Below are 25039 nucleotides of genomic sequence, written 5' to 3'. Positions count from 1 at the left end.
ATTAGTTACACCCTCAAAAAATTCTATAAGATTTGTCAACCATGATTTCCCTTTCATAAATCCATGCTGACTTGGACCGATCCTGTCACTGCTTTCCAAATGCGCTGCTATTACATCTTTAATAATTGATTCCAACATTTTCCCCACCACCGATGTCAGGCTAACCGGTCTACAATTCCCTGTTTTCTCTCTCCCTCCTTTTTTAAAAAGTGGTGTTACATTAGCTACCCTCCAATCCATAGGGACTGATCCAGAGTGAATAGAATGTTGAAAAATGACCACCAATGCATCCACTATTTCTAGGGCCACTTCCTTAAGTACTCTGGGATGCAGACTATCAGGCCCCGGGGATTTATCGGCCTTCAATTCCATCAATTTCCCAAACTCAATTTCCTGATTAAAAGGGATTTCCTTCAGTTCCTCCTTCTCACTAGACTCTCGGTCCCCTAGTATTTCAGGAAGGTTATTTGTGTCTTCCTTAGGAAGAAAGAACCAAAGTATTTGTTTAATTGGTCTGCCATTTCTTTGTTCCTGATTCACCTGATTCTGACTGCATGGGATCTACATTTGTCTTCACTAATCTTTTTCTCTTCACATATCTATAGAAGCTTTTGCAGTCAGTTTTTATGTTCCCTGCAAGCTTACTCTCATACTCTATTTTCCTCCTCCTAATTAAACCCTTTGTCCTCCTCTGCTGAATTCTAAATTTCTCCCAATCCTCAGGTTTGCTGCTTTTTCTGGCCAATTTATATGCCTCTTCCTTGGATTTAACACTATCCCTAATTTCCCTTGTTAGCCACGGTTGAGCCACCTTCCCCGTTTTATTTTTACGCCAGACAGGGATGTACAATTGTTGAAGTTCATCCATGTGATCTTTAAATGTTTGCCATTGCCTATCCACCGTCAACCCTTTAAGTATCATTCGCCAGGTGTAAAATGGATAGTCGACCCAAACATGCCTGTTTCCTGCAATGCACTGCACTGAGAGTTGGTTAAAATGATCTCCCCCCCACCCCGTATGTCTCAGGATCAAACTATTTATCATTACCGATATTTTCCCTTGCTTTTCTACATAAACCTCTGACAGAATCAGAATTGAGTTAAATAGATCTGAAACAGCACATCCCCATTATTTTTGGTTTGATAGTCCGATGCATTTCGACTTTGTTGGGTTGTGCATAATGAGTATGATAAAAGCTGCCATTTAACAGCTAAAGAGGCTGTACATAATAAATGAATGAAAATTGGCCTTTAGTAGCTAATTAATGCGGCACTGGTTGTTCGTAATTCGATTGCTGAAATCGGGCATTGAAATCAGCAGATTTCAACTGTACTCGGAGGTTAGCTGGTTTAGCAATTCTCTCAGCTTGTAAAAAGCCAAACCATACTACAACTGCTGGAAATCTGAAATAAAAACAGAAAATGCTGGAAACATTCAGCAGACCACTCAGTATCAGTATGCCTGACATGAGACTCCCAAAGCAAGCGCTCTACTCGGAACTCCTTCACGGCAAACGAGCCAAAAGTGGGCAGAGGAAACATTTCAAGGACACCCTCAAAGCCTCCTTGATAAAGTGCAACAACCCCACCGACACCTGGGAGTCCCTATTGAAAGACCGTCCGAAGAGGAGGAAGAGCATCCGGGAGGGTTGCTGAGCACCTCGAGTCTCATCGCCGAGAGCAGGCAGAAATCAAGAGCAGGCAGCGGAAAGAGCGGCAAACCAGACTCCCCACCCTTTCCCTCAACCACTGTCTGTCCCACCTGTGACAGGGACTGTGGTTCTTGTATTGGACTGTTCAGCCACCTAAAGACTCATTTTTAGAGTGGAAGCAAGTCTTCCTCGATCCGAGGGACTGCCTATGATGATGATGATCAGTCGAGAGCAGACAAATTAACGTTTCTGGTATAACCCTTCATCCTTTTCAGTTTTCAGTTCAGTTGCACTATGAAAGACTTTAGAACTACTTTCTTGACAATACATTGCTGTCAGAAAAAAATCATGCTTGGGTGTCAAGATGTCTTGTAAATCAAGCTGAAAATTACACCTGGTGAACTGAGAATGTATTGTCAGAGATTGATTAGCTACTATACGTTCCACAAAGCATTCTCCACTGTCTGGAGAATCTGGAGTAAGCTAGTGTTCAATAATATCTGTTCCCACTCTGAAGCAGCACCCTGTTGCGGCCCAAAGCTCAGAAACTGGCACCACTGCACTGAGTAATTGTTGGAAACTGACCCAATGAAAGAAGCAATCTGACAGATATGCAAAGAAGGATGGGAGATATACTGCACCACTTGGTGTTAGTGTGCAGTGGAGTAGATCAGAAGCTAGAATCTTCCAGTTGATGTGCACTCGAAATTTCTTTACATCAATGCAGTCAGGTGCAGTATAGGCCCAGCCATTTTTTTTCCATCTCCCCAGTCCACTGTTTACTCTTCTTTCTGGTCCTTAATATATATTTCTTTCCTACTTTACTAACTTTTGGGTCTGTATTCTCAGCATTGTATTTGTCTGACTTGTTTTCTCTAATTCTTTTTCTCTAATTTCTATATCCAACACTTATATTCATCATCATCACAGGCAGTCCCTCGCAATGAGGATGACTTGCTTCCACGCCAAAAAAGGATGAGTTTACAGGTGTTTCAATGAAGGACCTAAAATTCCAGATCCCGAACTACATCCTGAAGGGTGGAAGATGCCTGTGTGTGGATTTTTTAAATGTGATGTGACCATTGCACACCAGCCGCCACACGGGCTGAACAGAGCTAGGTCTTGGTCCAGGGGCAAGGGTTACCCAGGACGACTGGAGACCTGCTCTGCTGTTTGCTCACACCACATTTTGCTCTTAATGTCTGCCAGCTCCTTTAATAGTTTTGCCTGTCACCTTATGGTCTTCGAATGTCCAGCACTTTTGAGCACCAAACGGACGCGCCAATCCTGTCATGGAGGGGCTAAAATGAACACTATGGGGCACTGAAGAGTTTACAGTGGTCTAAGCAAACTGCATGTGTATGCAACACGGAACGTTTGAACGTGTGCAGTGGCTGAATTCAGTAATGGGAAGACTGCAAATAAACAAAACACAAGATTGAATCTGGTAAGAGGAAGGAAATCTGTGAAGAGGATAAAAGGATCCCTTTTAAATTATAAACTATTACAATATGGGACAAAACAGGTTGAGGAATCAACATTTTCATGCTAGGAGAAAGTTGGAGATTAAACGAGGGAAAACGAGGGTGGAAAACAAGATGATTTCTCACTTTTTTTCAGGGATACAATTGGTTCATTTTTGTAAATATTTGGAGAAAAAGTAGCATGTACAGTGTTTATATTTGTGTTTGAATATTTTATTTGCCTGGTTGCTTTTTAGTGAATGTAATATTTGAGCTAATAAATATATTTCACATCCAATGAACATTTCAGGCACTTAACTATGCTGCTTGGGCATATCAGACTCACAACAGATGGAAAGCTTTAATTATATAGGTAAATTGAGAGTGTGCACCTTTGTATTATTGCATTGTGTTTAATTCAAGCAGCCATTGTTTCTGAGCAATGCACTTTAAACTGACATTAAATATATAAAACCGCTTGCAGAATATTCCTCTGACCGTGGCTTTTCACAGTTTATTATTTCCACTATACTTCGAATCATAGAATGGTTACAGCCAGATGAAGGCCATTTGGCCCATCAAGCCCATGCTGACTCTCAGCCAGTCCCACTCCCCTGCCCTTTCCCTGTAGCCTTGCAAATCTTTTTCCCTCAGATAGTTATCCAACTCCCTTTTGAGTCTGCCTCCACCGCCCTTTCCAGTTGTGCATTCCAGATCCCAACCACTCGCTGTGTAGAAAAAGCTTTTTCTTACATCGCCTTTGGTTCCTCTGCCAATCCCCTTAAATCTGAGTCCTCTGGTTCTCAACTCTTCCACCAATGAGAACAGTTTCTCTCGACCTACTCTGTCCCTCATGATTTTGAATGTCTCGATCAAATCCCCTCTCAATCTCTGCTCCAAGGAGAACAACCCCAGCTTCTCCAGTCTGTCCACGTCACTGAAGTCCCTCATCCCTGGAACCATTCTCGTAAATCTTTTCTGCATCCTCTCTAAGGCCTTCACATCCTTCCTAAAGTGCAGTGCCCAGAATTGGACACAATACTACAGTTGGGGCCGAACCAGTGTTTTATTAAGGTTCATCATAATTTACACACTTTTGTACTCTGTACCTCTACTTATGAAGCCCAGAATCCCGTAAGCCTTTTTAACTGCTTTCTCAACTTGCCCTGCTTCCTTCAATAATTTATGCACACATAATCCAAGTTCTCTCTGTTCATGCACCCCCTTTAGGATTGTACCCTTTAGTTTATATTTCCTCTCCTCATTCTTTCTACCAAAATGTATCACTTTGCACTTTTCTGCATTAAATTTCACCTGCCACATGTCCGCCCATTCCCCCAGCCAGTCTATGTCTTTCTGAAGTCTATCACTATCCTCCTCACTGTTCACTTTGCTTCCAAGTTTTGTGTCATCTGAAAATTTTGACATTGTGCTTTGTACACCCATGTCCAAATCATTAATGTATATCAAGAAAAGCAGTGGTCCCAGTCCCGACCCCTGGGGAACACCACTGTATACCTTCCTCCATTCCAAAAATAACCGTTCATCACGACTCTCTGTTTCCTGTCACTGAGCCAATTCCGTATCCATGCTGCCACTGTCCCTTTTATTCCATGGGCTTCAATTTTTCTGGCAAGCCTATTATGTGGCACTTTGTCGAACGCCTTTTGGAAATCCATGCATACTACGTCAACCACATTACCTTCATCAACCCTCTCTGTTACCTCATCAAAAAACTCAATCAAGTTGTTTTAACACGATTTGCCTTTAACAAATCCGTGCTGGCTTTCCTTAATGAATCCACATCTATCCAAATAACTGTTAATTTTGTCCCTGATTATCGTTTCTAAAAATTTCCCCACTACCGAGGTTAAACAGACCGGCCTGTAGTTGCTGGGTTTATCCTTACAACCTTTTTTGAACACGGGTGCAACATTTGCTTAACTTAAGGTGATTGGCTTTTTTAAAATTTGTCTTATTTATTGGTTTGCAATAGAGACATTATTATTTTCGTGATGTGACATTGGCTTTGATGTATTTTTGCCTATTTTTGATCAAAAGAAGCAGATGAACCAAAGGTGCTTTGCTCATCAGATTCACTTTTCCAGTCCTGTTTCCTACAACTGTAGAGGCCTTTGTTACATCGTGAGTTGAAGACATTTACATAATTGCCATTTATCAGTTTTAAAATGATATGGTATTTCAAATAATGGATATGCTTTTGGTTTCACATTTATTTAACTGGAACAAAGGCTTAATCTTCAAAATCTCATCTGGAATGTTCTATGCCATTTATTCTAATGTGCAACAGTATTTCTTTAGTGCTGAAGGAGAATGAAATAGTCATTAGAATTTACGAAACTATAGTAAAGATGATAAAAATATATTAAATGCTTTATGTTCAGTCTTAAATGAACCAAGAAATCATGGCCTATTGGTTATAAATGTTCAACATGAAACACTGCATCCAACTCCCATTAACATAGACAGAAGCAACAGCATGGAAACAATATTATAGATCACCTTATAGAATTAGATGTATGCATATTTTATATATTCGAACATGCAGTATTTTAATTTGGACGGAGAAAAACAGCATTTGACAAAATAGCTGCTGCTTTAGTGTAACAGCTAAAAATGTAATTCCAACAAATTATCTGATTTTGCTTTGCTGCTGAACAAGCCACTTGAAATAACCTAGCACATCAAGTGTTGGACCTGGAATTAGCTTGGTTCATATAAGCTGCTTAACTCGGCTGGGTACAGAATAATGAAAGTTCATACATTAAGGTTGAATGTTTGATCCAGATAATTAAATATAGTGGTACTGTAAGTAATGATTCCAGCAGGAGAGAATTATCAGACTAATAAGGAAGAGCAGAAATTCACACCATTCTCTATTTAGTAATTACTTGGGAATATTCTTTTGAAGGTTGCTGGCAAATCTTTCTTCCAATTAATGAACAGGAGTTTGAAGTTGTTTCACTCAATTTTTAAATAAACTCAAGCTGCAGCTTGATTACTTTACAACCCTTACATTTCTGATGTAAAATTATCTATGTAACGTTTTGCTATACTGGTTGCTGTTGAATGTAGCATATCCCAAGGGATCATGTTCACTCAAAGCAGCATGCCCTAAAAGTAGATCATCATATTCCAAAGTATAGCTGTATTACTCCAGCAGAAGTATGGAAGACATTCAGTTTTCAGCCTAATATACTCTTTGATTTGCTATAATTTAATGATGGTTCAGTAGTAAACTAATTTAAAAGGCATTCAATGTACCTCACAACACGCATTAAAGTATCAAGCACTGCTTGAATGTGACATTGAATTATCGTACATTTTCCAACATATCATTTTTTTTCCATCATTTATTACAGTCAGTAATATTTTGTTTCCCTTGTATGGCAAGACACTTCATCCCAGTACAGCATAGGAGCAGGAGTAGGCCATTCAGCCCCTTCAGTCTGTCCTGCCACTCAATTAGATAATGACTGATCTGTACCTCAACTTCAAATACCCATCTTCGACCCATATCCATTGATACCATTACCAATCTCAGTCTTGTAAATTTCAATTGACCCAGCATCTACAACCTTTTGGGAAGCGCGATTCAGGTTTCCACTAGCCTTGTGTGAAAAAATGCTTTTTGACTGCAATCTTAAATAGCTTAGCTCTAATTTTAAGATTATGCCATCTTGTTCTTAACTCCCCCACCATTTAAATAATTTTTCTGTAACTACCCTATTGAATTCCTTTATCATTTGAACACCTCAATTAGATTGCCCTTAAACTCATGAGATTACAAGCCAAGTTTATGCAATCTATCCTCATAATTGAACCCTTTAAGCCCTTATATAATTCTGATGAATATGTACTGTACTCCTTCCAAGATCAATAGACCTTACCAGACATTTGCTGCCCAAAACTGAACGCTGTACTCCAGATAGTGTCTGACCAAGGCTCTGTACAAATGAAGCATAACTTTGTCACTTCTGAATTCCAATCCCTGGAGATAAAGGCCCACATTACAGTGTACTTTTGGATTCTTTTTGTAGCTTTTAGTGATTTGGACACCCATTGCTTCTCCACAGCTCCTAGCCTCTCACCATTGAGAAAATATTCTGATTTGTCTTTCTCAGATGCACAGTACATCACCTTGTACAGTGCACACTTGCCCAGATTGAACTCCCTCTACCATAGTTTTTCCCACTCACTTAGTCTGTCTTTGCAACAGCCTGCTCCAGTCCACTCAGTTGACTGTCTGTTATCTAACTTAGTGTTATCTGCAAACTTGGATATCCAACTCTCTATTCCTTTATTCAAGTCATTAATATGTGTGGTGAAAGCAGAGGCCCCTGTACAGATCCCCAGGAAACACCACTGGTCACATCCTGCCAATCAGACAACGAATCTGTATCCATACTCTCTGTGTGCGACCTACCAAACAATTACCAACCCATGTCACAAGGTTGCGTCCAATTCCATTCGCTCTCATTTCTGATAATCTCTTGTGCAGAACCTTGTTCTCTGGACGTCTATGAAAACAACATCCATACTCCCCTATCCACTACCAGTTAATGACCTCCTCAAAAAATTAAGTTAGATTAGTCAGCCATGACGTACCCTTCACAGATCCATGCTGACTCTCTGTGATCAGCTCTTACATGCTCAAGTGCTCACTCATTCCATCTCCAATGATTGATTCCAGTGACTGTCCCATCATTTGATTTTAAACTGACAGGTTTGTGGTTATTGGGTTTCCTCCTCCCTTCCTTCTTAAATAATGACGTGACATTTACAATTTTCCAATCCAACTGCGCAATTTCTGAATCTAGAGAACTGTGGAAAATTATGACTAATGCGTCTGCAATTTCCTCACGTATTTCTTTCAATACCCTGGGGTGGAAACCTTCAGTTCTTGGAGATTTGTCTATGTTAAGTCACATTATTTCCATCATTACCATTTTTTCTGCCTTATATTACATCCACAAAGATCCGACCCACGAGTGATGTTAGGTTCTGTTGTACTGCTTGTTTTTCCTCTATTGTGAATCCGAATACAAATGACTCATTGTTCCACAACCTAATTGCATTATGCAATCAAAGTTCTGAGGCGGTTGTTGTTTAGTATTGCGAGGAGCTGCCGATGATGATGATTGGTGGTACGCATGTAGGTTGCAGAATGGTTGTGATTGCACACAGATTAAAAAATACTACCATTAAATACAATAATTTACAGAATATATTCTTGTAATTGCTGGTTAGAATTTGGAATTTAATACGGAACAGATTTTTCACAGTTATATTCTATATATAAAGTTTTACAGAATTTTAGTTTATTGTTGTGCCTCTAATTTATCCATTTTCATTTGCCATTTTTTATGAAATGAAAGACCGACTAAAATGAGTGAAACAAATAAAAAAAACCTTATTGTTCAGTATACAGCGAATGCATTATCACAAACAGCTGCTCTAAATTATGCACAAAGATTAATAGTTGATGAGCAACAGAGATTTTTATGAATTCAATAACGAGCAGTTCAAAGATCCTTGAATTCAATACAGGCATATTCTGCAATAATCACTTATTTACTACAGATTCCAATTTGCAAACATAGTTGTCTTACCTCCTTTCATAACTGTTGTCCCTTCTTCTGTCATAAGTTTCCCAGGTCCAGCTTTGGTGTAAGCGCTCAGGTAGAACTTATATTTGCTGCTGGTGTCTAGGTCAGAAACGACTATCTTGGTTGTATTAGGGTCCGTAATATTAATAGTATTCAGGGCACCAATTTCTTCTGTGTCGTTAACTGTAAAATAAAAGATGTCGTCATTATGTAGTTCAGAGTCTGTATCCGGAAGATACAAAGAAAATAATTTCCTGTGTTAGTTTAACAACTAATTGAAGTAAATAAATAGCTACAGGAAAACCGTGCTTTTGTTTGATGTACTCCTGTTTGACGTTTTTGTTAAATATGCATAATAAATAGAATACTGGTCTTTTCCTCTCGCAGCAGGTTGGTTAACGCATACCTTCTCCGAAAGCAGCAAGTTACTATAGAGGACCATCTTCTTGCTCCATTCTCGGTGTATTTCTAGAGTTCTGACTACCATGCAATTTGATAGCAGCTCAAATTGGGGTGAGTGGTAATTCAAATTCCAATATCCAGAGTGACCAACTAATTGTCTGGCCACAAAAATTCATAGAAATGAAATGGCACCTTGTATCATTCATGGTCATTATACAGCACATGTTGCTGAACAACTTGTGTGATACAATGCTTTTCAGGTCAACTGCGATGCAGCTGAAACAGATATTGAACTGTATAGCTTGTATTTTCAGCTCTATTATGTCCCATTAATTAGTGTATAATGGGGTGCAAATATGCGAAGAGATAATGATCGCTACCCATAATGCTCAGAATGCACCTTTTTGGCGAGAGTGGTCACTGCTGAAGATAGCTCTTGTTGAAAGGTGGTGGAAGCTTTATTTCAATATTATAATGAAGGGGTAATTATGGCATATATTTCCTTCCCAGCACTTATGGCAGATATGCACCCAGGCATCGATACACCGATGTAAAACAGGATTTCAAAATTGCTGGAAGTCGCTGAATGCAACAATGGTGATTTAAAGAGTCAGAAGGAGATAAACTGCTGTTGTGAAGGACACATGATGGCCCAGAATTTGCTGGGAAAATACCCCAAGTTTATTACAGTGTAACTCCTACAGCAATTTGTGGTGAGGAAAAGACACCCTGTGAGTTGCGAATCACCACAAATTGCTGAACAATTTGCACCGCTCATCCGTTAACCTCATGAAAAGGGGAGCTGTTCGAGTGAGAATTTATGTCAGCTCACCTCATTGAATTTACATGATAAAGTAGCTTCCTAATTAATATTAGGATAGTCCTGAATCTGCTCTTTCTCTCTGAAGGTTTGTTGGCCCATGTTCTACCTACCACTTCTCAGTGGTCATTCTTCCTAAATGTGCACAGTTTGAAGCTGATCCCATATTGGTAACAGTTATGATTTTTATTTAAGCATAAGTGAGAATTAATACATTCGAGAATTTAAGCAGCAGTTTACAGGGAACAAGTGAGAAGTACTTTGCTCTGTGGCCCATTCACATCGGCTTGTATACTTGTCTGGCATCCACCTTGACCCTTCCACACTGAGAATGACCCAAACCCCTTCCAATATATCCCAAAAACTGTAAGCACTGAAAAATCCATCCAATCATAGGCATAGCAAGTTCTGTGTCTGGGCACAGGCCTTATCTGCTTTTAGTCTTAGCACAAGCTTTTTCTGGTTTCTCATTGATGACGCAACCCATGAACATTGGCAACAATCAGAGTTCTAACTGTAAATAAAACCCAAGTTCAACATGCATTTCCTTCATTCTATTAGAGGAGAACTAAAACGAAAGTAATAAATGTTGTTTCTGTAAACTTGTATTTGCTCTGTACAGCCACGAGAGGGCTCATCCCCTGGAGTCCCAAGGGATCCCATAATCCCTTGGGGGCACAGGTATTTAAGGAGGCTTCACAGGCTGGAGAGGCACTCTGGAGATCTGCTATAAAAGACTAAGGTCACACTTTACTTTGAGCTCACAGTGTTCAGTCTGACTCTTTCTCCATACACAACAATAAAACTAATGGCTAGCAAACTTAATATTCAATTGCAAGCTAGCAAAGTTTAATAATGAACAACAGATTATACTTCAACAAATATCAAAGGTATTCTATACAGTCCTGCTCACATTGCAAGAGATAAGAGATATCTCGATAGACAGCTTCAAGCCTCACACTGTTACTCCCTGTCTTCCAGCAATAACAATTTGTTTTTGCAATAACAAGGACACTTGTGATACTGAACTTGCCTGGCATCTACAGACAGTTCAAAAGCAGTGTATTTTGCAGAACAGCACTTTTAGCAAAAACTGTTGCAATGCCCAAACTCTTGTAAGTCTACATTCTTACATCACTTTCCAACAGGGGAACATGGATAGCAATGAGGAGCAGAGCCCCTGAGGCCAATTGTGGTGCATCATCACTACTTTGGCTCAGAGCAACTAATTCTGCAAATTCTGGGGATTAAGCCTGGAACTTTCTTGGTCTGTGTGACACAGTTCCACGCTGAGCTGTAATCGTTTTTATTCTGAGTAAAGATAAATTTGCGTTCAAAGGAAATCATTTGGATTGATTGCACCTATGGAGTAAAAAGCTGAAGAAAACTGAATTCTCAGATATATTGCTTCATATGGTGAGCCCGGAGATTCTCGTGGTTAGTGATACATAATTGATAGCAGAGGGAAAAGCAAAAGATTTATTTTTAAACACCCATAATCTTCAATGAAGGCTTCACACTTGAAGCGGAGTGCATTTTGGAAATTTGGGTGCATTGTTCACATGATTTTCTGACCATTAACTTAAAGGTTTGGAAAACCACAGGCAGCATGTGCCCAAATTCCCGATATGCACTAGCAACAGGCATGGCTTCCCACTGCTGGTGCAAAACCAAAATGTACACACAGAACCACAGGGCTGGATTGTCCTGTTAAATCGCTCCGCCCGATCCTTAGCAGTGTTGCGGCAGTTGTGTCATGTTCAACAGCCGGAATGCCCCTGCTGCGCTCCCGTGGTTTTCGGATGCTTCATGTCGGCGGCGGCGAAGCGACACGGGAGCGAAGTGCAGCCGGGCGGTGTGCGGCAGAGCAGGCCGATCGACTCGGGAATCTTCGGCTGCCGAGTGGTGCACGTGCGCGGGCGGCTGTCAAGCTCTGCCCCCCCGCAAGAGAGGCACCGACGAGAGGCCTGAGATCACTGTGGGTGGGGGGTCACTGTGTGGGGGGGGGGTGTGAGATCACTGTAGGGGGCGAGGCAGACTGCGGGGGGGGGTCAGAGGGAGAGAGCCTGGAAGGGGGGAGTGGGAGGGGGGGGAGAGATACTGGGGGGCGGGGGGAGAGACAGAGGGGTGGGGGAGGGAAAGTGAAACTGGCAGGGGGTGGGGGGAAGAGAGACTGGGGGGTGAGAGAGACTAAAGGAGTAAATAAGGCTTTATTAGACCATTTATATTATTGCCTAACAATAGAAAATACAAAAATCCATTTAAATATACATCAAACTGGAGAACTATAACGATCTGTGTGATATCAAACAAACCTGTCAGATCTCTGTCCATACCACCCACTTAACATCCACTTAAGATCCAGTAAGACCTGCTTTTTCAGGACGGTATTAAGATCCGGTGGTAAACGGTAATATATGGGCAGACAGTATCGAATACCGTGTGGCACTATCTGGGTGGTAACTGGGCGATTTGAGAGGAAACACTAGCCCACAGAAGTTTACAAGGCTGCCATTCCTGTCTGCGCTAACTCCCTTCGCAGAGCCCTGCCTCTTCTGTGGCTTCAAATTTATCCACTTTTCCTTTAAAAGATGCAATAAACTCTGCCGGAACCACTCCCTGCGGCAAAGCATTCTAAAAATACATTTCTCTCATGACAATTTTAAATTCATGACTCGCGAACCAGAGGGAATTTTTTCCCTATTCATCCGATCAAAATCCAGCATGATCTTACAACCCTCTATTAAATCTCTTATTCTACTCAAACCTCTCCTCACAATGACAGTTTCCCATTCCTGGTATCATTCTGGTAGATCTATGTTCGCTATGGATTTAATGGGCTAGAAATTCGTGTTTCGCCAAAAATGCTGCTAATCACACCGCCATTCTTTAAAGGCCTAAGTTCCGTCACAAAATGTGCCCAGAGGTAAAAATCGGCGGTGTACGAGGATTCGTGGCAGAAACCGCAGTCCTTGCCAACTTTAGTCCGAGGCCGACTACCTCTGGGAGAGAGGCGCCTTGGGTCAGGGGAAATCACAAAAAGCAATTGCAAAAATACAAAAAAATAACAAAATCACAAAACATTCACAAGACACATTACTATTGAATCGCTGAAAAAGAATTAAAAAATAAAAACTTTAACTTACCTTTTTTGTAGGTCTGCTTACCTACCGCTGTTTTTGGGGCTGCAACGCAGGTTTTTTTCGGGCGGTTTTTGTCACCCAGAATATGGGTGTGCCAAAAGTCCAAACTACGGCGATAGTGATATTTCCAGTCTTGCACGGCGGCGGTCCGCTTTTCAAAATCGCCGGGGCAAGACTTCGGCGAAACTGCCGTTTTTCACCAAAAACAGCGAACTGTCGCCGAACAAACGGGCACAAGATTAGTGAATTTCCAGCCCAAAGTCTTTTCTGTAATGGGACATGCAGAACTGCCACAGTACTCTGACTGTGACCTACTCATTGACTTCTACAAATGTATCATTACATCTTTGATCTCGTACTCTGTGCCTCTATTTATAAATCCCTAAAATGCCATTCTTTACTCACAAATTAAGGGTGCTGGATTAAAGCATCAGTGCACATCATGCAGTTGCTACACCCTCCCAGACTGCAGTACATTCTCTGGAGCAAGGCAGCGGTGAAGACAGATTGCCTCTTTTGCCAGCAGAACACTCGATCAGCTCCGCTGGGTGGGCCAACATCCCCAGCATTGAAGCACTGACCACACTTGACCAGCTCCGCTGGGCAGGCCACATTGTCAGCATGCCCAACACGAGACTTCCAAAGCAAGCGCTCTACTTGGAACTCCTTCATGGTCAACGAGCCAAAGGTGGGCAGAGGAAACGTTACAAGGACACCCTCCCTGATAGAGTGCAACATCCCCACCGACACCTGTGAGTCCCTGGCCAAAGACTGCCCTAAGTGGAGGAAGTGCATCCAGGAGGGCGCTGAGCACCTCGAGTCTCATCACTGAGAGCATGCAGAAATCAAGCGCAGGCAGCGGAAAGAGCGTGCGGCAAACCTGTCCCACCCTCCCTTACCCTCAACGACTATCTGTCCCACCTGTGACAGAGACTGTGGTTCTCGTATTGGACTGTTCAGCCACCTAAGGACTCATTCTAAGAGTGGAAGCAAGTCTTCCTCGATTCCGAGGGACTGCCTATGATGATGATGATATTGCATTAATTAAAATAGCGCACAGCACACACCCACAATTTCAAACAAGTGCAGCCAGTAGGTGTGGCTCCCTGTTGGAAGTGGAAAATCAGTAAATGGCCTCTAAATGCTTAAGTTCTATTTGTTTTGCGTCTATTCTCCAAATACAACCCACAAAATGGCTGGCATTAGATGTTGTTCTTCCTTCATGATTGTTGGGACCAAACAGACATACATCGCATTCTGGAATTTACAGATACAAACAGCAGCATTTCTAGGCATGTCATACAGCCAGATTACATACAGCCACATCAATATATCAATATGCACAATTGATGTTAGAGTTGATGGTGGTAATCGTAGATTTTTGCCTAGACTTTGAACCGAATAACAACAATTAGTAATGTCATTTCATTTTTCAATACTTTAATGCCCTGTTTGCCATACTGCACGAGAATAGCAGCAACATGGAATAACTTCAACAAGTTACTCATTTCTACAGTCCTATGAAATTACAGTTTATACATTGAATGCATGACTGATATCTTACAACAGTCCGTCAAACATTGGCTGAAAATTGATAGATGAAGTTAAATAACTTATGGGCTAGAAATTTGTATGCGTGCACCATTATTGTGGATGCAATAGCATACCAAATTAGCAGTGGGACAGCCTGAGGTGGAGGTCCCACTGCTGAATTCATGGGTACCGTATTTTCAGCATTCTGGGCGGACCGGCGTTAAGCCCCAAAAATGTGTTAACGAGGAGCCTACCACCTGTTTAAGAACCACTTTATTAAATCTGTTATCGATTCTTCAGCGGCTCCTGTGGCCGCTAACAAAAGATAATTGTCAGGTGTATTTTTTTTAAATCTATGTAGCTCGGGAGTGAAAGTGCCCAGCTATATCAATAGCATGGCTGGGATTCTGAGTCAACAAAGGGGGAATTTTAACCGAAATAAAAAACGGGCTAGTTAGAAGCGTGCGGTGGTTCAATTGTTCAAAATCAGAATCATACCACCTGAACCACCTCCAACCCGCCACTTCTGGTTTTAACGGAGGCGGGACGAGAGCGGGCAGCCAATCCACTGCCAGGAGGCGGGGCATCAATTTAAATATTTTAATGAGACTGGAAGCGACTACTTTAACCTCCATTTTGTTTTTAACTGTGGCTGGTTGGGTTTCACACAACCTGTAATACCCGGCAGTTACACCTACCTCCTGAATCCAGGGTCCCTGCCTAACCCAGGCCCCGCGATCGGTGACCCCCTCACAAGGCCTCTGATCACCTCCCCTCAGGCCTCCTGCTGACCCCAGGCTTCCGATCCCTCCAGGAGACCTCCCCTCCTGCACCTCCGGCCTTCCCCATCGTCCTCCCGGTCCCGATCTTCCGCAGACTCCCCCTACTTTGCTCCTCTGGCCCCCCCCCCCATGGCCCATCACCCCGTGATCCTCGGCAGAATCCCTTTTTCTATTGAAGATATCCATGTGCTTTTACATTTTTGGAGCATAGCTGACTGCAAACAGATGAATCTCCCTCCAGCGGTTGCAGTCCATAGAATAAAAAGGCCAATCTTCAGTAAACTAATTGCAACATGGAGTCATTAAAATAGCCCTGAAGTTTCGGTCGGAGGCTTCCCGCGGGGAAATGCCTCCGATCCACAAATAAAATGCCCGCGTACCTGGCGATCCGGGAGGGATGAAGACTCGTGGTCCTGGGCCTCTCCGGGTATGCGCGGGTAGAGGCTCAAGTATCCCGGTGCAGAGGCGTTCACAAGCCTCCCCGGGACCATGAGGGCTGGCCCAACGAATGACAGGAGGGAATCTCCATTCATGCTTGTGGGAATTCCGTATATACAGGAAACCCCATCATTATGAATGGGAGTACCTAAAAAGCACATCTACACATCAAATAAATAAAATAAAAATCACATATTTAAAATTAATTAAAATGGCATTTAATTAAATATTTAAAAAACATTTTAAAAATAAATGTATATGTTTTAAAGGGGTTAAAAATAAACGTACCTTATTTCACATATTTTTAAATGTATAAATTATTGATAAATTTTATTTTTCTATTTTTTTAAAACTCTTACGCTGGTAAAAGCAGGCCTTATGCCTTCATCATCATCATAGGCGGTCCCTCGAAATGAGGATGACTTGCTCCCACGCCAAAAAATGATGAGTTCACAGATGTTTCGATGCAGATCCTGAACTACATCCTGAAGGGTGGAAGATGCCTGTGGGTGGATTGTTTTAACGTGTGGTGACCGTTGCACACCAGCCACCACACGGGCTTGACAGAGCGAGGTCTTGGTCCAGTGGCAAGGGTTAACCAGGGCGACTGGAGACCTGCTCTGCTGCACAGACCTAGTGTGCACAGATAGCGCAGTGTGGGCTGGGCCCGTGCTGCCACTGGGCCCTCGCCTCTTCTGCGCCCCAAACCCGCGCCTCCCCTGGGCCCCGATCACGTCCCTCCACAGTCTCTCGCTGCTCCTTCGCCCCGACCTCGCCGCTCCTGCTGTATCTGCCCACGCTCCAATCACCGACCTGGACCTTGATGACGTCACTCTTCGCTGCCATCACCCTCCTGCACCAGCTCGCGCTGCTCCCTGGAGTAGTATGTCTCCACCAGGCGTAAGGATTTCATGGGCCTTCGCTGGACACACTCTGCACCAGCGAATGCCTTTTCCCGGGGATTTTTACAATCTGTCATGAAAATTCTTGACATATTGTAAGTTCCAGGTTTTAGCGCATGCGCAGTGCTTGCCTAAACCCGGAACTTGCGTGGCCCTTACGGACGAGTGCACATTTGGTTCACGCCCATAGAGGCTACAAATGATGGCCCGTTATCTATAAATGTTCTGTTGGACGTCGGAAGCCAATTTACTTAAAGCAAGTCCTGTATGTTTGGATTCATGTTTACAATCGATTCCAGCTTTGCTATTAGGACCATTTCCAAAGTGTGAAGCACAGAGGTCATTCTCCTGGGCAGATTTTTTGTTGTAAGCACTAGCAGAATATTGGTGCTGTGTGTTTAATGTTTCTAATCTGGTGGTTTCCAGCAGTAATTAAATATGCGACAACTAATACCCATTTGCCCTGGCAGTAAGTAGTTTACATCTGCCAAGTAGAACATTGTGACTGCTTTACCAAGCTCAGTTTCATAAGTAGCACGTTAGGAAGTTCTTCAGAATACATTATGTCTGGAACTTTCACAAGAAATTATGAATAAATACATCAATAAAATATGCCATATCTTGTGCTCTGATGACTTCTAATCTGGTTTGACAAAGATCAATTTCTGTCCTTGAGCTACAGATAATACCAGCCAGAAAATAAGGCCATCTTGCACTTTTTATAAATCTACAAATATCAGAAGGATTTTGAAAGCCTGATTCATCACATTAACCTCTATTATTCTGAAGGCATGATGTTAAATCCATTAAAGAATTTTATTTGGGACCTGAAGTGTCACTTGAATCAGAAATCCAATTGTGATACAATTACTTAAAAAAAATGTTGAAAGATAAATCGATAAACGGTACTGAAGGAGAAAAGCAACCTAACATAAAGTGAATGCTTTCAAGGCAAAAGTGTTCACACTGAAACCTGAGCCCAAATAGTTAAACAGTGAGGTTAGAAACAGCATAAAGAAAAATAAAAACAATTGTGAAATACTTAATGAAACTGGAGTTAGTTTGGAAAATATGTAAACATAATTCAAAAGGTAGCGATAATCCATGAATGAAAACCAAGAACTGGAACAATATATTGCCAGATATTGAAGAGGATAAACAAGTATTAAGGTATGAGTGGGACCTTTTAATGATACGACAGGTAAGACATTAAACAACATAAATAAAATTTTGAATCATTAGGACATACTAGTCTTCATTGTAGACAAGAACTATTTCCCAGGGGATGGATCCGAGTTCATGAATATACACAGGCCCGGTGATTAGATAGGAACAGGAGTAGGCCATTTAACCCCATCAGCCAATTTCACTGTTTAATTAACTCATGGCTGATCTGTGCCTCAACTCCATTAAATCATTATTATAATCCTGGAGTGCTTCAGGAACAGATGGGATGCATCCAAAGCTGCTCTTATTGAGGTCTGTTAATTCATATCATCATGATAGGCAGCCCCTCAGAATCAGGCAAAACTTACTTCCACTCTAAAAGGGAGTTCTTAGGTGACTGAACAGTCCAATACGGGAATTACAGTCTCTGTCACAAGTGGGACAGACAGGGAAGGGATGGGTGGGACTGGTTTGCTGCACGCTCCTTCCGCTGCCTGCGCTTGATTTCTGCACTCAAGGTGATACTCAAGGTGTCAGCACCCTCCATCAACCCTCTCTGTTACCTCTTCCTCCACTTAGGGCAATCTTGGGCCAGGGATTCCCAGGTGCCGGTGGGGATGTTACACTTTACCAAGGAAGCTTTGAGGGTGTCTTTGAAGCATTTCCTCTGCCCACCTGGGGCTCGAGTAGAGCGCTTGCTTCGGGAGTCTTGTGTCAGGCATGTGGACGATGTGGCCCACCCAGTGGAGCTGGTCAAGTGTGGTCAGTGCTTCGATTCTGGGGATGTTGGCCTGAGCGAGAACACTGACGTTGGTGCGCCTGTCCTCCCAGGGGATTTGCAGGATCTTGCGGAGGCAGCACTGGTGGTACTTCTCCAGAGCTTTGAGGTGCCTGCTGTATATGGTCCACGTCTCTGAGCCATACAGGAGGGCGGGTATCACTACTGCCCTGTAGACCATAAGCTTGATGCCAGATTTGAGGTCCTGGTTTTCAAATACTCTCTTCCTCAGGCGACCGAAGGCTGTGCTGGTGCACTGGAGGCGGTGTTGGACCTCATCATTGATGTCTGCCCTTGCTGATAGTAGGCTCCCGAGGTATGGAAAATGGTCCACGTTGTCCAAGGCCGCACCGTGGATTTTGATGAACGGGGTGTAGTGCTGTGTGGCAGGGTCAAGTTGGTGGAGGATCTTTGTCTTACGGATATTTAGTGTAAGGCCCATGCTTTCGTATGCCTCTTTGAAGTTATTGACAATGGCTTGGAGTTCAGCCTCTGAGTGTGTGCAGACACAAGTGTCATCTGCATACTGTACTTCGATGACAGAGGATAGGACGATCTTGGATCTAGCCTGGAGGCGACATAGGTTGAACAGGTTCCCACTGGTTCTATAGTTTAGTTCCACTCCAGCGGGGAGCTTGTTGAGAGTGCGATGGAGCACTGCAGCAAGGAAGATCGAGAAGAGCGTTGGTGCGATGATGCAGCCCCACTTGACCTCGGTCCGGATGTAGAATGGGTCTGTGGTGGATCCGTTGGTCAGGACACAGCTAGTATGTTATTGTGGAGTAGGCGAAGGATGGTGACAAACTTTTGGGTGCAGCCAAAATGGAGGACGATCCATAGTCCCTCATGGCTGACAGTGTCAAAGGCCTTTGAGACGTCATAAAGAAGGCCATGTACAAGGGTTGGTGCTGTTCCCTGCATTTCTCTTGTAATTGCCGTGCAGTGAAGATCATGTCCATTGTACCCCTTAGTGGATGGAATCCGCATTGTGACTCTTGGAGTTCTTCAGCCATAGGGAGAAGACGGCTGAGGAGGATTCTTCCAATGACTTCCCCAGTGGCTGATAAGAGGGAGATTCCTCTGTAGTTGCCGCAGTTTGAAGATGGTCACGATTACTGCATCTCTGAGATCTTCTAGCATGCTCTCCTCCTTCCAGATAAGAGAGATAAGGTCATGCATTTGTGCCAATAGTGCTTCTCCACCATATTTTAGTGCCTCAGCAGGGACTCCATCTGCTCCCGTTGCCTTGTTGTTCTTGAGCTGACGGATGGCCTTTTCTACCTGGTGCAGGGCTGGGGTTTTGCTGAGATGGTGGCGGGTAGCGCGCTGTGGGATGGAGTCGAAGACACTCGTGTCAAAGGCAGAGTCTCAGTTAAGGAGCTATGGCAAGAGACAGGTGTGCATGAGCTAACTCTCAGTGTTGATGCTGATAAATCCACTTTCCATAGTCTGCCGATTGATCTTGATAAAGTTGCATCTGTGAGTATATTGCCAGATTGTGGGCTCCAAGCATCCAAATGAAAAGACCAACATAAAAGCAACAAGAAATACTCAAGAAAATTAAGGTAGGAGCGATGGAAGGTATGACAGGAGTTTTATCAATTTTCTGGTACCACCTTGTGCTCACAAGGTACGAGATAATACTAAAAGATTGGAAAGCAAGCTTGAAAGAAGAACCAGAAAACCAATTCTGGGGATTCTAGATGTATTAGCTTAATATATACAATGGGAAAATATTGTAAAAGAATTATAAAATAGTAATTTATATATATATCAAGAGAACAGTACCAACTACACATGAACATGAGTTTATTAAAAGCATGTCATGCCTAACCAATTTAATGAAATTGTTGGAGAATATAATAAAATATGCTGATGATGTTAATATAGTTGAAATCAGTAATCTCTCCTTTGAGAAGGTGTTTGATGAAGTCTTTCACAGCAGACCTACGACTTTCATGAAAGCACTTGGGATAAAGCAGGCAATTTAAAATTTAACAATGAATTGGCTCAACAATAGGAAACAAAAGTATTAATGAAAATATTTCAAAGCAGGCAGCTGTAACCAATGGAATACTTCAAGAAATCACAAAATTGATCTTTAGACAGCACTTAAAGCAAAACCTTCCCTGCCTCCTATCGCAGTTGCCTACCCTGGTATGACTGACATCTTCATTCCCTCAAGTCTAAGAGGTGGGAGCTGGAGTGTGTGTGTATTTTGTGCAGAACTAGCTTAGCCATCAATCACCAAATCTGACCAGACTCCACTAAATTCTACTGAGCCTCACATTCCTCTGCCAAAACCGGCCACCCCTCCAAGGCCAGTCTGATGAGCAAAGATAGCCATAGGCTTCTGTTATCCACCACCTATAGCCTCCTTAACTCCCTCGAGCCTGTCCCTTCCATCCTCATCTGTAACAAAAATTGTCCTTTGCCTTTGATACTATTAATACATTTTATTGTAACTTTTCCCTTTTCCTTTCTCATTAGTTGCTTTAAGTTTGGAAAAGCAATACGCCTGGAAGCCCAGGATTGGAACAGTGCAAAGCTCCAGAGACACAAGTTAAGTAGGTCGTTTTCTTGTGGTTCGGAGGAGTACGCAGGCAGCAAGTCTCCGACTGCAATTTACAGGCTGTTAAGTCTTGTTTCTTTCTCCAGAGATGCTGCCTGACCTGCTGAGTATTTCCAGCATTTCCTGTTTTTGTTGTTATCGGCAGCAGAGCAGCTAAGTATTATTGTCAAAATGAGAGTTTAAAGTCGTGCCTCATGCAGTCAAAAGGACTCATTTCTCTTAATAGGGTGTTTGCCACACAATTTATTTTCGATGCTGAACATTTACAGCGCAATTAGTCCAGACAGCTTGCAGGCAAATTTGTTGCAATGGTTAAACTGCACAAACAAAGATGACTGCAAGGATAAGGCGCCCGAACAACAATGTTTGCGCTCGAGCGTGTTCACAGAGCTCAATACTGAATGATTCCTATTACTGTCTTCTAAATGCACCATTTTCTTAAAAAGGCTAAAAGATCTTGACATTTTTGCATAATTCTTCAATGAAATATAATTGGACAACAATGAACACGAGGGCATGCGTATATCAGAGATTTCACTCCACTACTGATTGTTTTGACATGAGGCAAAGCCAAGCACTAAAACAGATAATGCAGTTAGATTCCTGTCATCATTTTATGCAAGTGAATACTCCAATGATTTTTACAATGCTGTACCATCTAAAATACAGGTTGGATACTTATATCAAAGTGATCTAATATAGGATTTAACCATCCACATGTTCAAAATTATAAACATGAATAACGGATGAATTCATGAGTGGATGATATTTTATGTAGCACTAATATTTGAGCAGTACTTTTAAACAACGCCACTCATTATGAGAAGAAAACATAATCTATTCATGAATTAACACTAGATACTGATGCCAAAATTGGATAGGAATTTAATGGCTGTTTAACAATTATGACTTCACCAATCCCAATCCTAAATTTATGCCCTCTTTTTCAATGTTCTAATTAAATGTCGAACCACTTTGAAATTATGGAGGGGTTTGGTTTCCTGATTGAATACCTTGGAAAATCACTCCTGCAGCAACTAATCTTGTTAATTTAATCCCATTATCACAACAGTACATTTGCAGAGTAAAAGTAAACACTCTCTTCAAATATATGAAGAGAAAATAGATGGTTTATATACATTCAAATATGCTCTGCCACAATCTGGCTGCTTTGCTTCTGGCACTCAAAGGATGCTGGGTAATTAATTAGCATTTACACATTTTCAATAAGCAATGCCTCGCAGAGAAATCCATTCGAACTTAAACTGACATTTCATTTGTGTTTTTCCCAATTACCTATCCCAACGATAGAAGAGAACTGTGACTAACTCAATAACATTTCCCACAGTAGTAAATAAATCTTTATAATACTGCTGAATGGTTTCAAATTTTACTTATAAATTATATTATAAAATATATATGGTTATCGTTTAATATTTGTTAGCGTTAAAAGTACTTTTACCTTCGTATTGACAAACCAATTTTTTAGGGGATCAATCAACAATTAATGCTAGCTACATTGTAACATTGACTACGGGGGACATTTTTCAGTGGGGTGGGGTGGGGGGGGTCAGCGGATGCATTTGCTAGCAGGTGGGGTGGTAAATTAATTTTTGACAACAGGGTCAGGAACCCGCTGTCAACCCGCCGACACGCTACTTTCCCAGATGTCGGGTCTGTCAGGGCTGAACAAACCTGACACACAGTGCCGGGAGAGGTAATTTAAGTCATTATGACCTTGTTAACAGGCCTTTAAACAGTATTCTGAGCTCACCTTACCATATTACCAGGTTGTCCATGGTGTCTACACTGCTCGGGGATCACGTCCGGTAAGGAAGTCGCGAGTTGTGTGACCATGAATTCATTTCTTTACTTGACAGCTGCAAATGTACTATAAAAGCTCCCATCTCACAACTGTTCACTTTCCAAGATCAAAATCTGTCGCTTACTGCATTTAAAGGCAGATTGAGCTTTATGCAGGTTGCAAGTGTTTGGAGCAAACTCTCTATCCAGTGTCACCTCATTGGAACAATCTCTCTCACCATCGACAGATCGCTTCTTTCATCTCAAGTTCACCTGCCATCTATTACATTAGCATCTGTGCCCTGGAAACTGTCTCACCCTAGTCCTCAGAATCAGCAATGATCTTATTGAATGGCAGAGCAGACTCAAGAGGCCAAATGGTCGACTCCTGTTCCTATTTCTTATGTTATTTTCTTAAGTAGAATCCCAACACGATCAGTCCCAACACCAGCAGCACCAACAACAACGCTAACCTTCTCCATAATCAATTGATGCTGCACAGGACACGGGGCATCAGCACCCGACCACATTGCTGCCCGGGATACCAGGGATGGCCTCACTATGGCCAGATTTACTTCACTTGATGTTGTACACCCCGGCTACCACATGATGCACCAGGTTGGCACCACCCCACACCAACACCATAAAACATCCCTACAATGCCAAAGCCATTTCTTTCACAATCATCACCATTACCATTGTGGGGGGGTGGGGGGGGTGGGGGAGTACCGTTATGTCTCACCATTCGGCTCACTAAGCCACTTCCAAAGGTGTACACAAATCTGTCCAAGAACACAAAGTATTGAAAATAAAGATTTCAATGTTTCACAACACATTAACAGAAACTTTACATGAACATGTGTGTTGTTCGTTGGTATGATGGACTAGGATGAGGGTGAGTGTGAGGGATGGCTAGTGAGATGGGGATGTGATAATGTAGATGGAGAGAGGGATGGGTGGAGGTGCAAGGTAAGTTGGTGTGAGTAAGGATGTGCAGGAGTAGGGTAGGGAAGGCAGAGTGATGAGGATGTGATGAGTGGCACAGCAGGATGAGGTTGAGTGTGGCTTTGCAGTAACTTTCCTGATCTACTGAGATCATTGAAAGGTTTGTGTGACTGCAGCCTGGTCCTCCAGACCACATCCCTGCTTGTGCCCTCCTGTGCAATATGCAACCAGGCTGCGTTGGTCTCCTGGGAGGTCTGTTTCACCCATTGGAAGGGAAGAGTATCTCCCTGTGTGCTGTGACTCCCTCAATAAGCATCTGGAGGGCGTTATGGGAGAGTTTGTGTGCAGCCGTGCCCCTATGCGCAGTATTTGCAGCACCTCAATGCTGTAGAACACTGACAGTACAACTATCAAAATTAATTTGCACATGGTCCCTTTAAGGAAACCGTCATCAAATGACGTCATCAGACCCGCTTCCTTCAATTGGCCAGGAAATGTGTTGGGCGGGCTTAACAAGCCCATTCATCGTCAAATCATTTCAGAGTGGACTGGAGCCAGCAGCGAGGTCTTGACACGCTACTGACCCTGACTGCCGAGGGAGGGGAAATCGCAGCCTATATTTCAAAAGTACTTCATTGGCTGTAAAAACCTTGGGACATCCCGATGTCATGAAAGATATAAAGGTAAGTCTTACTTTTGTTTCTTAATTAAAGATTATCTTAACAGCGACATTTAATAGCTGTCTTGCTCATTGGATATTGCTACAGGACTAAAAGCAATAGAGATACCAACTGACCCTTGATGTAAAGTTAGTCCCCAATTTCACTCTCAGAACTTTCTGACCCGAACTGAAACAATCACCAAGAAAGCTCCAGGTGTACAATCCAGAGAAAGTGGACACATAAAACTATCCATTGTTCCCAATTGATCGCCTTGGACAAAAAAAATCAGTCGGTCTACACTAAAGATCAAAACATACATCTCTACATTTGTTACTATTATCTACATC

The 25039-nt window shown here is 42.4% G+C and overlaps 1 protein-coding gene across 2 annotated transcripts in view; it reads right to left on the bottom strand.

Annotated features, from left to right (window-relative positions):
* Positions 1-25039, bottom strand: part of LOC139277131 (neural cell adhesion molecule L1-like protein) — a 759673-nt gene that overhangs the window by 62170 nt on the left and 672464 nt on the right. For both annotated transcript variants that reach the window (XM_070895152.1, XM_070895153.1), the window contains exon 23: positions 8749-8928. In XM_070895152.1, coding sequence (XP_070751253.1) covers positions 8749-8928 — 180 coding nt within the window. The remainder of the gene's footprint in view (positions 1-8748; positions 8929-25039) is intronic.

This window comes from Pristiophorus japonicus, chromosome 12 (assembly GCF_044704955.1).
Source record: "Pristiophorus japonicus isolate sPriJap1 chromosome 12, sPriJap1.hap1, whole genome shotgun sequence".
NCBI lineage: Eukaryota > Metazoa > Chordata > Chondrichthyes > Pristiophoridae > Pristiophorus > Pristiophorus japonicus.
Note: the sequence above shows the minus strand (reverse complement) of the source record. Positions and strands in the feature narration are given on the sequence as shown.